This window comes from Hypomesus transpacificus, chromosome 11, assembly GCF_021917145.1.
Source record: "Hypomesus transpacificus isolate Combined female chromosome 11, fHypTra1, whole genome shotgun sequence".
Lineage (NCBI taxonomy): Eukaryota > Metazoa > Chordata > Actinopteri > Osmeriformes > Osmeridae > Hypomesus > Hypomesus transpacificus.
Genome location: NC_061070.1, coordinates 4,989,959 through 5,003,447, shown reverse-complemented (window position 1 = coordinate 5,003,447; position 13,489 = coordinate 4,989,959). Strand labels below are relative to the sequence as shown.

At 43.2% G+C, this 13,489-nt stretch overlaps 1 protein-coding gene across 1 annotated transcript; it reads right to left on the bottom strand.

Moving 5' to 3' along the window:
- Positions 1-536: 536 nt before the first annotated feature.
- LOC124473923 (zinc finger and SCAN domain-containing protein 23-like) lies at positions 537-2,266 on the bottom strand. Its single transcript, XM_047029669.1, has one exon. The coding sequence runs from the start codon at positions 1,587-1,589 to the stop codon at positions 762-764; it is 828 nt and encodes a 275-aa protein (XP_046885625.1). The 5' UTR covers positions 1,590-2,266; the 3' UTR covers positions 537-761.
- Between the last annotated feature and the right edge of the window lie 11,223 nt (positions 2,267-13,489).

The following is a 13,489-nucleotide window of genomic DNA, read 5'->3' as shown; positions in this document are numbered from 1 at the left end:
GTTCCTGCTTTTGAAGCTCTGCTACATCTCCAGGTATGACCACTAAATCATCACATTCTGGCTCTGGAACCAGCTCCACTCGCTTCCTTCCCCTCACCTTATCCTGTCTCCTCTGAACTCTGCTCTTCCTTGCAACACCCTGTCTGGCTCCCTCCACCTCCGGGACCTCTCCCTCTGCAAAAGGTAATACATTCTGGCTCCACGCACTGCTTCCTGTGTATGGATCTGGTGACTGCCATCATACCCTCACCTGAAACAGTAGAGTCCTTATCCTCTCCCTGCACCATCAACTCCCTAAGAATGGACAGATCCCTACCTAACACCACTTGATAGGGAAGCGTACCTATTACCCCCACTAACAGACCGTACAGCTCGCCCTTAACTTGTATAGCGATATTGGCTAAGGGATACTCTACATTGTCACCATGAACACAACAGACTTCCACTTTACCACTGAAGACCGGATCGATTCCCCGTCGTGCCACATGATGTTGTGTCCTTGGGCAAGGCACTTCACCCTACTTGCCTCGGGGGGAATGTCCCTGTACTTACTGTAAGTCGCTCTGAATAAGAGCGTCTGCTAAATGACTAAATGTAAAATGTAAGACAATCTTGTCTGACAAAAGTACGGTTACTCCCTGAATCTAATAGAGCAACACACGGCTTGTCTCCAATAAAAACACAAGTGGTAAGCTCTTGGTCACTAGGTTTTACCATCTCAACTTCCCTCTGCTGAACTTCCAAAGACTGGTGAAAAGCTCTTATGTCTTACTAACCTGCTGGCCTGGACATTCTGCCCTCCAGTGACCTGTACGCCCACACAAGTGACACTGTGCTGACCCCCTGGACTTAAAGTCCCTAGCTTGGCTCCCGGTTGCAGTTTGGTAACCTTGTCCTGGGTCCCTGAACCTCTGTTCATTCCCACCCACTGTTGTCCCAGCCAATGCAGAGCCTGGACTGGATCTGTTAGTGACATAACCTTTCACTGGCCGTCGGGCAGCGAGGAAAGCTTCTGCCAGTTCCGCAGCTTGCTTCGGAGTGGTTGGGTTACGCTCTTTTATCCAGGTGCAAAAGTCAGGGTTGAGGACTCTCAGAAACTGCTCCATCACGATCACATCCCCTATTTGTTCCTTCGTTTTCTCTTTTGGCACTATCCATTTGTCATACAAGTCTCTCAAGAGTGTCTGCAATTCCTTGGGGCTCTCATTGTCTCTGACCGAAGCAGAGCGGAACCTCATTTGGTAAGTCTCAGGGCTTATCTCATACTTTTCCAACACAGCACCGGGGTCAGCGGCTGCACCTTCCATCAACTGCTGGCGCTCCAGGCGATCTGCTTGTACCTCCTGCTGGAGCTGGGCAAATTGGTGCTGGACTCTCCTCCAGCGCTCCTCCTGCACCTGTCTGTCATGCTCCAAGTTTGCATCCCGGGAAGTTTGTTGCTGCATCATGACCCGTACCAGGGTAGAAAATTCAGCCAAATTGAGTGAACATAAAGGTTGGCCACCACCCGCACCTCGCTGGTCAACATCCTCCAGGACCTCCTGTCTTGCCCCATCCATCGGCTTCTTCGCTCTCGCCGACTTCTGCATTGCCGCCTCCTACTGGCCTGGAGCCACCGCTGCCACCATTTGTAGGGTAGTGTGGCTCAAGCGTCCAGAAAAGTGGAAGGGAAGCAGACTCGGTGGACTCAGAAGATTTGCATACATTGAGTATTTAATAAAGAGGTTCCACGAACCAACAGAAACAGAAGCAAAAAAACAAAATACTTAGCAGGTTCAAATCATAATTAACCAAAACAAAATTACCTAGTTCAAGCACAACCTTCCCCCCAATCAAGCAATCCTTCACTGGCTTTATAGGGTGGGTCCCCTACCCCTAGCCCTCTTCAGACCGCCCAAACCAAGATGCGGGTGATCTCAACCATCCGATGCAACAGAGACATACATGAATACACACAGTACCCCCCCACCCACTTGGTTCAACCCATGATGTCATCTCTGACATCACCTCCACCATAAAATCAGGAAGTGCTGGGCGGCCCCCTCCCAAACCGGAGTCCTGAATGGTGGAGCTAAACAATAAACCGTGAGTGTGCAGAAATGAAACAAACATTTGTTCAGTCTGTATCTTGCAACATAAATAAAAGGTATCATTACTAATCAAAGATTGTGACTGTGTTTGACAATAACTGAAACCAAATACTCCCACCTAAACCAAGTAGAGTACGCACACATATAACTGGTAAGACTCACCAGAGGCCTGTTCCATAAAGCGAGTTTACCGAATAAGCCAGACTCCTGTCAGTTAGTCAGACTCATTTCTTGTTAATTCGGTTCCATAAAGATAGCTCAACGTAGTTCAAACTCGGTTACTATGGCAACTTAGGCTACGAAACTAGTCTGGTCAGGGTCAGACTAACTGTCAGGCTTAGCGTGACTTGGTGCTTAACCAGACGTCCCTGTAACACTGACCCAACGGGAAGACGATGATTTACCACGTATATTCTCATTTTCCTATTCTCATCAGTTCAACATTGATAGAAAATCAACGTAAATAGCCTATATAGGTTTCAACATTTAGCCTAATGCATAAAACAATGATGAACAATGCTTTGATAGGCTACGCACCATAGCCGTTAAATGTATTGATGTTAGTTTGTGATTTAAAATGTTTAGGCATCAGGCATAGGCCTACATCTCAATCTAAATTATCCGAGTATAATTATCATAGCAATATAATTGTTAACAGTAGCCTACAATTGCAAAACAAACCTAAATCCGCCCTCCATTTCCCAGACACAAAACCCATGTTAAAAAGTTAGCACTAGGCTACTGGATAATGTTTTAATTAACAGTAGGCTATTTATTTTAAACAATGTCAAAAAAGTCAATTTAGATTAGTTTAGCGGGTATTTTTTTATCAACGAAGGTCTTATCGTTCATGACGTCAATCATGGCGTGGGACAGGTGGTGAGTACAGGCGTGTCCTCACCCACTTTGTCGCAATAACTAAATATATTTCTTTAATACTGTGCAAATATCCTCATATGTCAAAAACTGGAATTACAGTCGTTAAGCCCCCGTGCAATTGCTACACTCTACGTCCTTGTTATCAGTCCAGACTTTAATAGACTACTATTCATAACAAAAAGTTTTTGTTTTAAAGTTGTATCTCGACTCCGGGTATCTTCTGGCACAGTTGACGCCATTCGCACAGTTTTTGTTATTGGTGATCCACTGGCCACCAAATAATGTGGTTTTCGGGCCTCCACCAATAGGCTAACAGTGTCTGAGAACTTTCGCTTTTTAGTTTTTTGGTCACCATGATTCACCGTGAAGAACAATCGCATGCCAGGGTCATGAGATACTAGATTAGCATTCATGAGGTGCTTTGCATTGACCATTTATGGTTAAAAATGGGCGTGTTCAGGGAGGGGTAACATGCTGATTCACATACGCACACTTGTGGGTAATCTGTGATTTATAAAGGGAACATTGCGTACAGGTGTGCGTACTCACGGTTTTATAATTCAGAATTTTTGTGTGCGTATGCCATTTTAGACTTTTGGGCGTACGTACACTTTTAGTAAGAATCGTACGCACAGTTTTATAAATGAGACCCCTGCTCTCCTTGCAACGCACAGTTCCAACCTCCTTGTTAAGTTTGCTGCAGACACAACCATTTTGGGCCATCTCTGACAGTGACGAGTCAGCCTACAGAGGTTGATACCCTGACATCATGGCGCCAGGACAATAACCTCTCAATGTCAGCAGGATTTAGGAGATTATTGTGGACTATAGGAAGCGGCAGGAGGAGGAGCATGCTGCTTCAGGTCAGCTGCAAGCAGGGCAGCTGCGTCAGGTTCCTCGGGGTGGACATCAGCAATGATCTCACCTGGTCTGCTCACACGGTAGTTAAAGCTGCCCGGAAACACCTGTTCTTCCTGAGAAGACTGAAGAAGTTTGGTCAGGTCTGTTCAGTTAATCATCGGCAGGAAGCTCCCAGCCCTACAGGACACCTACCACACACGTTGCCTCAGGAAAGCTGGCTGGATTCAAAGAGACTGTTACCTCCCATCCTTCAGTCTTTTTACCCTGTCGCCTTCTGGCGGGCATTACTGAAGCATTCGGTCTCGCACACGTAGACTGGAGAATACTGTCTTTCCAAGGGCCATCAGGCTTCTGAATGGACATTGATACTCTCACCACTTTCTCACTGACCACTTTACACACTGTCACTTTCAGCGACTGGTTGTGCTATCAGCAATATTGCACAAATTGTTACCCCACCTGTCTTTAGGTAGTATACGTTTATACGGTTAGTATAGGTTAATATGGGTATTACAGGTTTAGTATACTATATTGTATTGTATTTTGTATTTTTAGGAGTTTTTATTTTATTTTCTTATCATAGATGTAATATATGTTCAGAGTACATATATGGTATGCCAGGTTGCTTTGCGTTGTCTTGTCCTAAGAATTTCAGTGCCCAGTCTGACCTTGTGTTGTTCTGTGCATCTGACAATAAAAGACTTGAACTGGAACTCAGCTAACAATCAGACTAAATTGTAGAACAGTGGTGGTGAAAACCAATATTCCTGTTGCATATGAAATGGTATTACATTTTAAAACCATCACGTACAACTCATATTCACCCCTTCTTTGTCAGGGACACATAAAAAGGCTCTCTCTTGATAGTGACTTAGGACTCCAGCAAAAACTATTGTCCAAACATTGAAAGCAGGCACAAGGACAAGTAACTTTAATGTTTTAAATGTTACAGTTATGGCTAGAAGAATTTGTATGTTTGATATGTATTATCTGAAATTGTTTGGGTTGTGTTGGATGCGGCCGAAGATGGCGCGGGCAGCAACTTGTTTTTATAGTAAAACCGAAACATGATTTACTTGTGGTTCAATTACATTTCAGGTTGGGAAAAATACTGTTTCTGTTACGATATTTGTATCTAGGAGATGTGTTTTTTTTAATGGTGGTTTAATGTATAAATGTTGTCAGAACTTCAAGTAGATTTTGCTAGCATGTCGTCTACCAAGTGTAAGCTAGCTAGCCATTGTGTGTTCGTCTTTTGTTGGTACTACCACAGTTGAGGTTAAAGTATTTAACTCCAAAATCCAATTTGCTAGAGGAATGGAAAGTAATGTTTTGTTGGAGTATAGTCAAACACATATTTTGTTTTATTTTTTATACTTTATATGAAGATGTATGTATGTATTGTATTGTCATATTGACAAATAAATATAATTTGCTGAGCAGCGCAGAAGCAAGATAAAGCACTGTCGCCAGATCCTCAATTATTTTCCCGTTTTCAGGATACTCCTATCTGCCTATGGGTCCTCTGCCTGGGACCTGTAACAGATTCTTGAGAGCTCGTCCGGGATCGGCGACACCTCTAATTGGAGAACGTCGTTGATCCAGTGATCTGTGGGCTGGTGTGTGACATCATCAGAGTAAGGGGCTGCGAGAATCCAGGCGTCTGACCACCATCAGAGCAAGGGATTTCAGGGGCCAAAAGCATCTGACGTGTTCACTATGGCCAACAACGAGAGGAAGAAACTGGTTTGCGCTATAAAGAAGGGACTGTTCTGCCTTTTCTCCTGATAAGTTGTTCCAGGTGACAGCGGACATCTCAGGGAAATCTGACCAAGACTCAGCTATGTTGAGTAGGGAGGACGAGGAGGGCTGTGTTGATTATGTACTGTATGTTCATATATGGAGAGTAAATCTTTGACAGAGTCAGAGGATGAGGGCATGTCACAGTTACTTTTCCTAAATTATGTAATTAGTGAGATGATTCCTAGCCACAAACAGGGTAGTACCTCACTCACTACACAAATGACCGACACTCAATCCATTGTGGATACCTATAACCAGTCCCATAGTCCACATATCACACAGTAACTTCGTTCCAACACTGACCAACACTCCATCAACACCACTGAAAGCATGATCGCCCTCAAAGACCTTCCCTTACTGCAAAGGAAATAATTCGAAATTCATGGGGGACAAAGTGGAGATAACGCCTCTGAAATAAGCTACAGCAATATTAGTAAACAGATGGATGAGGGATTGAAAGAAAAGCACACCGAAAGTGAGGTCATCAGAGCAGTGTTTCGTATTATAAAACCCGGCAACTTCAAAGATATGCTAGCCAGCAAAGAAGAGGTGACAATAACAGAACTAAAGAGCTTCTTACAGTCACATCTAGGAGAGAAAAGTAGCACTGAACTGTTTCAGGAGCTGATGAATGCCAAACAGCATGCACATGAAACGCCACAACAGTTTCTTTCCAGAATGGAACAAAAAGTGATATTCACGTCCAGACAGACTGATTCGGACATTAAGTATGAGGCGCGAACAGCATAGAATGTCTTTCTCCGAACATTTCTCCGTTTATCAGGGCTTGAGTGAGAAGCATGACGATATCAGGCGGGAGTTGAAGCCTCTGCTCACTGATCCTACAGTTACTGATGAAGTACTTTTGAGATAACTTACCAGGATAACAAGTGAGGAAAGTGAGAGGAAACGACGCTTGGGTCATAACACTCGCCCAAAAATAGTCCATGCACAGAGTAGCAAAGTTAATACTAGTGAGGTGACCAAATAAAAGAGTAACACTGATATTAAGGCTAAAGATGAGCTAATTGATCAGCTGAGCGCTCAAGTACAGGCTCTCGCTCAGGCCGTAAGCTCCCTACAGACAAATGTTGCAGAAACAGCAAGGCCACCAACATCAAACTCCCAACCGCTGTGCACCTGCCATTGTCCCAGTAAACAGGGAAGACCAATAAGAAAAGAAAGACCCTATGGATGCCCTAACTGCATAGCGAGTAACCGGACTAACTGCAACCACTGCTTTGTCTGTGGGGAAGAGGGACACCGTGCTGTGGGATGCTTGTAAGGATCTAAGCCATTGGGAAACGCACCCCGGTCATGGCAGAGGGACAACCTGTGACCGATTGTAGTATGCAGTCCCACCTAGACACAAGTAAATCAGTACCAGCACGAGCTTACTACAATATTGCCCCTCCTCATTCACCAACTAACAAATCAACATCACAGCGAGTTGCTTAGCCGTGTGAGCCTTGTGAGACCTATATTTGGCTTTAATGTGATCCAGGAACTCCTTCTAGGGCAGACAGGTGGAATGGAAGTTGTCACTGTTATTGCAGATCTGTTGAGAGAGGCCATGGGGATTGAAAATTACAAAGTTGAGGCTATAGTGAACTTTGTACAGACCGAGGACACCGATCCCGACCATGTACCAGTGAGAGTTGGTCGGCACAGCGTTGTTATCCACCCTGGCCAACATGGATCAAATGTAAGGTGCCAGCTGAATTCACCCCACCGGTGGCACTGTTTGAGGTGAATCATCCAGACTTGAGGCTGAAGAAGTTAGATCTCGGTGATGGTCTGGTTGAGGTCCACCACAAAAGATGGCCTTATGTGGAGATCCCCGTATGCAACCATGGCCAACACAGTATTACGTTGGACAACTTTACAATGTTAGGCAACATCCATCCAATTGAAAAGATAGTGGAAACAGACCAAACAGACAACATTGAGGTCAATAGTGTTGACTCACCTGTTCCGTTTGGCGAGGGTGGCAAAGATGAAACAGAAATATCCGGATTGTGGCATCCCCCTGTCGACTTAAGCCATTTAAAAGATGAACAACAAGCAGCAGTAAAGGAAATGCTCTATGAAGAGTCAAACGCATTCGCTCAGGATGTCGGGGACATTGGGTGCGTTCCAAGCCTCCAAATGAGCATAACTCTGAAGGATGACATTCCAGTGCAGCGATCATACACAGCGGTACCGAAGCCTCTCTACAAAGAAGTCAAAGAGTACATCCAGGATTTACTGGCAAAGAAGTGGATAGTAAAATCAAAATCTCCCTACTTTGCCCCTGTGGTTTGTGTCCGAAAAAAAGATGGTAGCTTGAGGCTGTGTATTGATTATAGACTCCTGAACCAGAAGACAGTTCTAGACAGACACCCCCTACCACGTATTTAAGATCTCATCGACACGCTCAGGGGGTACAGCTGGTTCTCCATCTTGGATCAGGGAAAAGCCTATCATCAAGGTTTCATTGCAGAGGGGTCGCGACACATGACGGCATTCATCACTACATGGGGTTTGTATGAGTGGGTGCGCGTCCCTTTTAGACTTTCGAATGCCCCGGCCGCATTTCAGAGGAGTATGGAGGAAATGCTTAACTCCTTGCGGGATGAGTGCTGCGTCCCATACTTTGACGATGTCTTCTGCTATTCTACAGCATTCAAAGATCATGTTGAGGTTCTGAGACACATCCTGAGGGCCCTCCAACACCATGGGGTAAAACTCAGACCAACTAAATGCGAGCTCTTCAAGAAAGAAATCCGTTATGTTGGAAGGTTAGTCTCTGCTGAGGGAGTCCGGATTGATCCTAAGGATCTTGAAGCCATCCAGGCTTTGGGAAGTAAAACCCCCAAGACTGTTGGAAAAGTTTGAAAGCTGCTAGGATTTCTCAGTTATTACCGGACATACATTCAAGACTTCTCTAAAATTGCTAGCCCAATGTATGAGCTCTTGCAGGCAAAGAACACTGCCATTGCAGTACCTCAACTTAAGCAAAAGAAGGTGAAAGGAGCAAAGATACCATCCAGGACCCCAATACAGTGGGCTGAGGTGCACCAAGGAGCTTTAGGCCAGCTCAACGAGATGCTTTCCAGTCCACCAGTGCTCGGGTATCCTGACTTCGACCTCCCTTTTGTGCTACATACGGATGTATCAGAACAAGGGCTCGGTGCTTGCTATATCAACGTCAGGGAGGGAAGCTCAGAGTAATTGCCTATGGCTCTAGAACACTGACGACGGCTGAACAAAATTACAACCTTCACTCAGGCAAACTAGAATGTTTGGCGCTAAAGTGGGCCATAAGTGAGAAATTGAGAGATTATCTATTTTATGCGCCCCACTTTACAGTGTATACAGATAACAACCATTTGACCTGTGTGATGAGTACTGCCAAGTTAAATGCGGTGGGCCATCGATGGGTTGGCGAGCTTGCCGACTTCCGGTTTGAGATGATTAAATGTAAGTAAGTAAGTAAGTAAGACTTTATTTATATAGCACATTTCATACAGGAATTGCAGCTCAAGGTGCTTTACATAAAATCAACAAAAACAATAATACAGTGATGAAAGTAATAGATCTCAAACATATAACAAACCAGACTAGCCGCACTCTATCTGCGGTCTCTCGAATCAGTCTTGGATCCGAGCTGCCTCGTGCAGTTTCCACACATATAACAACCCAGACAAGCCGCACTCTATCTGCGGTCTCTCGAATCCGTCTTGGATCCGAGCTGCCTCGTGCAGTTTCCAAACATATAACAAACCAGACAAGCCGCACTCTATCTGCGATCTCTCGAATCTGTCATAGACCCGAGCTGCCACTTGCAGTTTCCAAACATATAACAACCCAGACAAGCCGCACTCTATCTGCGGTCTCTCGAATCCATCTTAGATCCGAGCTGCCACTTGCAGTTTCCAAACACATAACAACCCAGACAAGCCGCACTCTATCTGCGGTCTCTCGAATCCGTCTTGGATCCGAGCTGCCTCGTGCAGTTTCCAAACATATAACAAACCAGACAAGCCGCACTCTATCTGCGGTCTCTCGAATCCGTCTTAGATCCAAGCTGCCACTTGCAGTTTCCACACATATAACAACCCAGACAAGCCGCACTCTATCTGCAGTCTCTCGAATCCGTCTTAGATCCGAGCTGCACTTGCAGTTTCCAACCATATAACAAAACACATGCACTCTTGCACAGTCTTTGTGGTTTCTCAATTAAAAAATTAAAAAATAAAATAAAGTAAAATAATAATAATAATAATAATAAAAGCTACAGAATAACAAAATACAATAACTCAACAAAATTGATCAAATGTAACACATAATAGTGCAAGTCAAACACAAGCCTCAATCTTTGCGGGAATACAAAGCAAATCTATAAAAACAATAATATAACTACTACCAGTTGTAAGGCCCTTCTGAGATAAAAATTAGTTAACTGCTTTGGTAAAAAGGTAGGTTTTAAGCTGTCTTTTAAAAATGTCTAGCGTATTTGCTTCTCTGATATTTATGAGTAATTTGTTCCATAGTTTTGGGGCATAATTGGCAAAGGCAGCATCACCAATCTTCTTATGGCTGCTTCCGGCGACCTCTAATAGGCCTGCATTTGATGATCGCAGTATTCTAGCTGGTGTGTAGTTTATAAGAGAGTTAGCAATGTAGCTAGGTCCTTGTCCGTGTAGAGCTTTGTATGTGAGGAATAGGACCTTAAAGTCAATTCTGAAGGTAACAGGGAGCCAGTGTAAAGTAGCTAGGACAGGACTAATGTGTTCTCTCCTTTTAGTTTTGGTTAATAATCTAGCTGCAGAATTTTGAATGAGCTGTAGTCTTTCAGTGGTTTTTTTGGGAAGTCCAGCGAAAAGTGCGTTACAGTAGTCCAGCCGGCTGGATATAAAAGCATGAATTAACTTCTCTGCATCATTTTAGTTTATGAATGGTTGTACCTTTGCTATATTCCTCAGGTGAAAGAAAGCAGTTTTGGTCACTTAATTAATGTGGACGTTTAAATTCAAATCTGAGTCCAGGATTACACCGAGACTTGTCACCTCTGGTTTAAGCCAGGGGGTTAAACTTCCTAGATTCTTAGTAAGCATCTCTCTTTTGGATTTGGGGCCACGTAGTAGGACTTCAGTTTTGTCTTCATTAATTTAAGAAAGTTATCATTCATCCATTTGTTTATTGCCAACAGGCAGCTGGTAATGGAATTGATGGCCGTTGCATCGTTGGGTTCAGTGGATATATATAGTTGTGTGTCGTCCGCATAGCTATGGAAATTCATGTTATGTTCTCTGATTATGTCACCAAGTGGTACCATATAAAGAGAAAAAAGTAATGGACCTAGGCAGCTTCCTTGTGCAACCCCGTAGCAGTTGTCATGTTTCTTAGACCTATGGTCTCCTAAACTAACATAAAACTTCCTTCCTGTGATATATGATTTCATCCAATTCAATACACTATCCGTGAACCCAATAAGCTTTTCCAGTCTATTGATTAGGATATTGTGATCAATGGTATCAAATGCTGCACTGATATCTAATAGGATAAGGATAGAGACTTTATTTGCATCAGAGTTTAGTCTGAGGTCGCTAATTATTTTGATGAGAGCAGTTTCAGTACTGTGATATTTCCTGAAACCTGACTGCGAGACTTCCAGAATGTTATTTTCTTCAAGAAAAGAATTTAGTTGCACTGAAACTATCTTTTCCAGTACTTTACTAATAAATGGAAGGTTGGATATTGGTCTGTAATTTGCAAGTAGACTGTTATCCAATTTGGGTTTCTTTAATATGGGCTTTACAACAGCTGTTTTGAAGGCATCTGGGAAGACGCCAGTTCTAAGGGATGTGTTTATAATCTCTAGCACCGGACCTGAGACACTATCAAACACTCGCTCAAAGAATGTTGTGGGTATAGGATCAATATCTGAGGTTGTGGAGTTAGATTTACTGACAATTTTTGAAAGTTCACTAAGTGTGATACAGGTAAATGTGCTCATGGTTATGTTGCAGAATCTACTGATGTCACTTTCGACCCCACTATTACTAGTACTAGCTCTGATCAAAGTTATTTTGTTCTTGAAGAACAAAGCAAGCTCTTCACATTTAACTGCTGAGGATGGCGGGGGGGGCAGGGACAGTGTTTAGCAGCTGGTCAATGGTGGAGAAAAGAACTCTGGAGTTTCTGGCATTTTCTGTAATAATGTTGGAGAAATATTCTCTCCTCGCTATACGGATAGTTTTGTTGTAGGTGGTTAGTCCACAAGCAGTGGTTCTGCTTGTGGACTTCTTTTTGGTTTTCAGTGGTGCAACAGAGTCTAACACAGATAAAAGTGCATCATTGAGGTTCTCTACCATTTCATTCAGAGAGCAATCATGACTAGTTGGTTCATATAGAGCAAATTGTTCAGAAAATGTCATCATAGCTGTATCGTCTAAATATCTTCTTTGGACTAGGAATTCTTTTGTGGTTTTTGTTAGGATGATTTCCACATTAAAAGTATACAATGATGGTCTGAGAGGGGTAGATCAGTTATTGAGATATTATTGATATTTAGTCCAGTTGTTATCACTAGATCTAGTATGTTTCCGTGCCGGTGTGTTGGGTCTGTTATGTGTTGAGTTAGATTGAGACTGTCTAGGAGTTTTAAGAGCTCAATAGTTCTTGGGTCGGCTTTTTTATTTACTTGGATATTTAAGTCTCCGTTTAAAACTACTTTGTCATATCTAGTGACACATAGTGATAATAGTTCAGAGAATTCTTGTATGAATATTGGCGAGTGCTTGGGTGGCCGATATATAATGACAAAAAGTATTGATTCGGTTTTGAGCTCTATAGCAAGATATTCATATGAGGTGAATTCACCTAGATCAGTGATTTTGAACAATAGTTCAGAGGAGAAAATAGCTGCGACTCCTCCACCTTTTTTGGATTTCCTAGAAACTTGGTGGAAGCTGTAATCTGGCGGACACGCTTCTATCAAAGTTGCTGTTGCCGTGTCGTTGTTTAGACAGGTTTCTGTTAAACAGATGCAGTCCAATTTGTTTTCTTTGACCAGATCATTAACTAGAAATGTTTTGTTATTTAGTGATCTAACATTTAGAAGGGGCCAGTTTCATCTGTGGGGTATTAACAGATAAAACAGGGGTTGATAAATCTGTTTGAAGAATATGGATAGTTCTGTGACTTCTAACACTAGTTTCAGGTTTGTAACCATGCATTTTACCATGCCATTTTCTGTTTGTGATGATGACCGGTATGTCTAATGAAATAGCATGGTGGCTGTCCTAGCGTGGCTTTTCATTGGGAAAGTCTATGTCACTGAGCTGTTCCATCACAAGGGAATTCATCCGGGGGGTGCAGATCTGTGCAAGGCCCATGTCTTTGCAGGAGGCTGTTTGAATGTTCTGTTCTGTTCCATGGGAGGTTGTTTGGGATGTGTCAGTCAGCTTAGACACAACAGGGATAGGGAGATAAACTTGATTTGTGGTCAGGAGCACGTGACTGATGTTTGCTGTCAGTAGTTGAGATCCTCTACGGTTTGGGTGGAGTCCGTCAGCTTGAAAACGGTCTGCACAGTTCCAGAACACATTGAAATTATCGATAAATCTCAGTTTGTGTGCCAGACAGACAGATGCCAACCATGTGTTGAAAGATAGTAGTCGACTGAAGGCTTCTTTTCCTCTTCGAAAGCATGCAATTGGTCCACTGATGAATACATCTTGATATCTGTTGAGTGTGTTCAGTAGCTGGGTGAAATGTTTTTTAAGTATCTCAGTGCCAGTTTTCTTGTGTAGGATATCAAACGAGCCAGTGTGGATGATAATCTTAGGGTTGTTTGGTTTATTGTTGAG

Coding starts and splice junctions, on each gene's coding strand:
- LOC124473923 (XM_047029669.1), bottom strand. CDS start 1,589: ATGCAGAAGTCGGCGAGAGCGAAGAAGCCGATGGATGGGGCAAGACAG.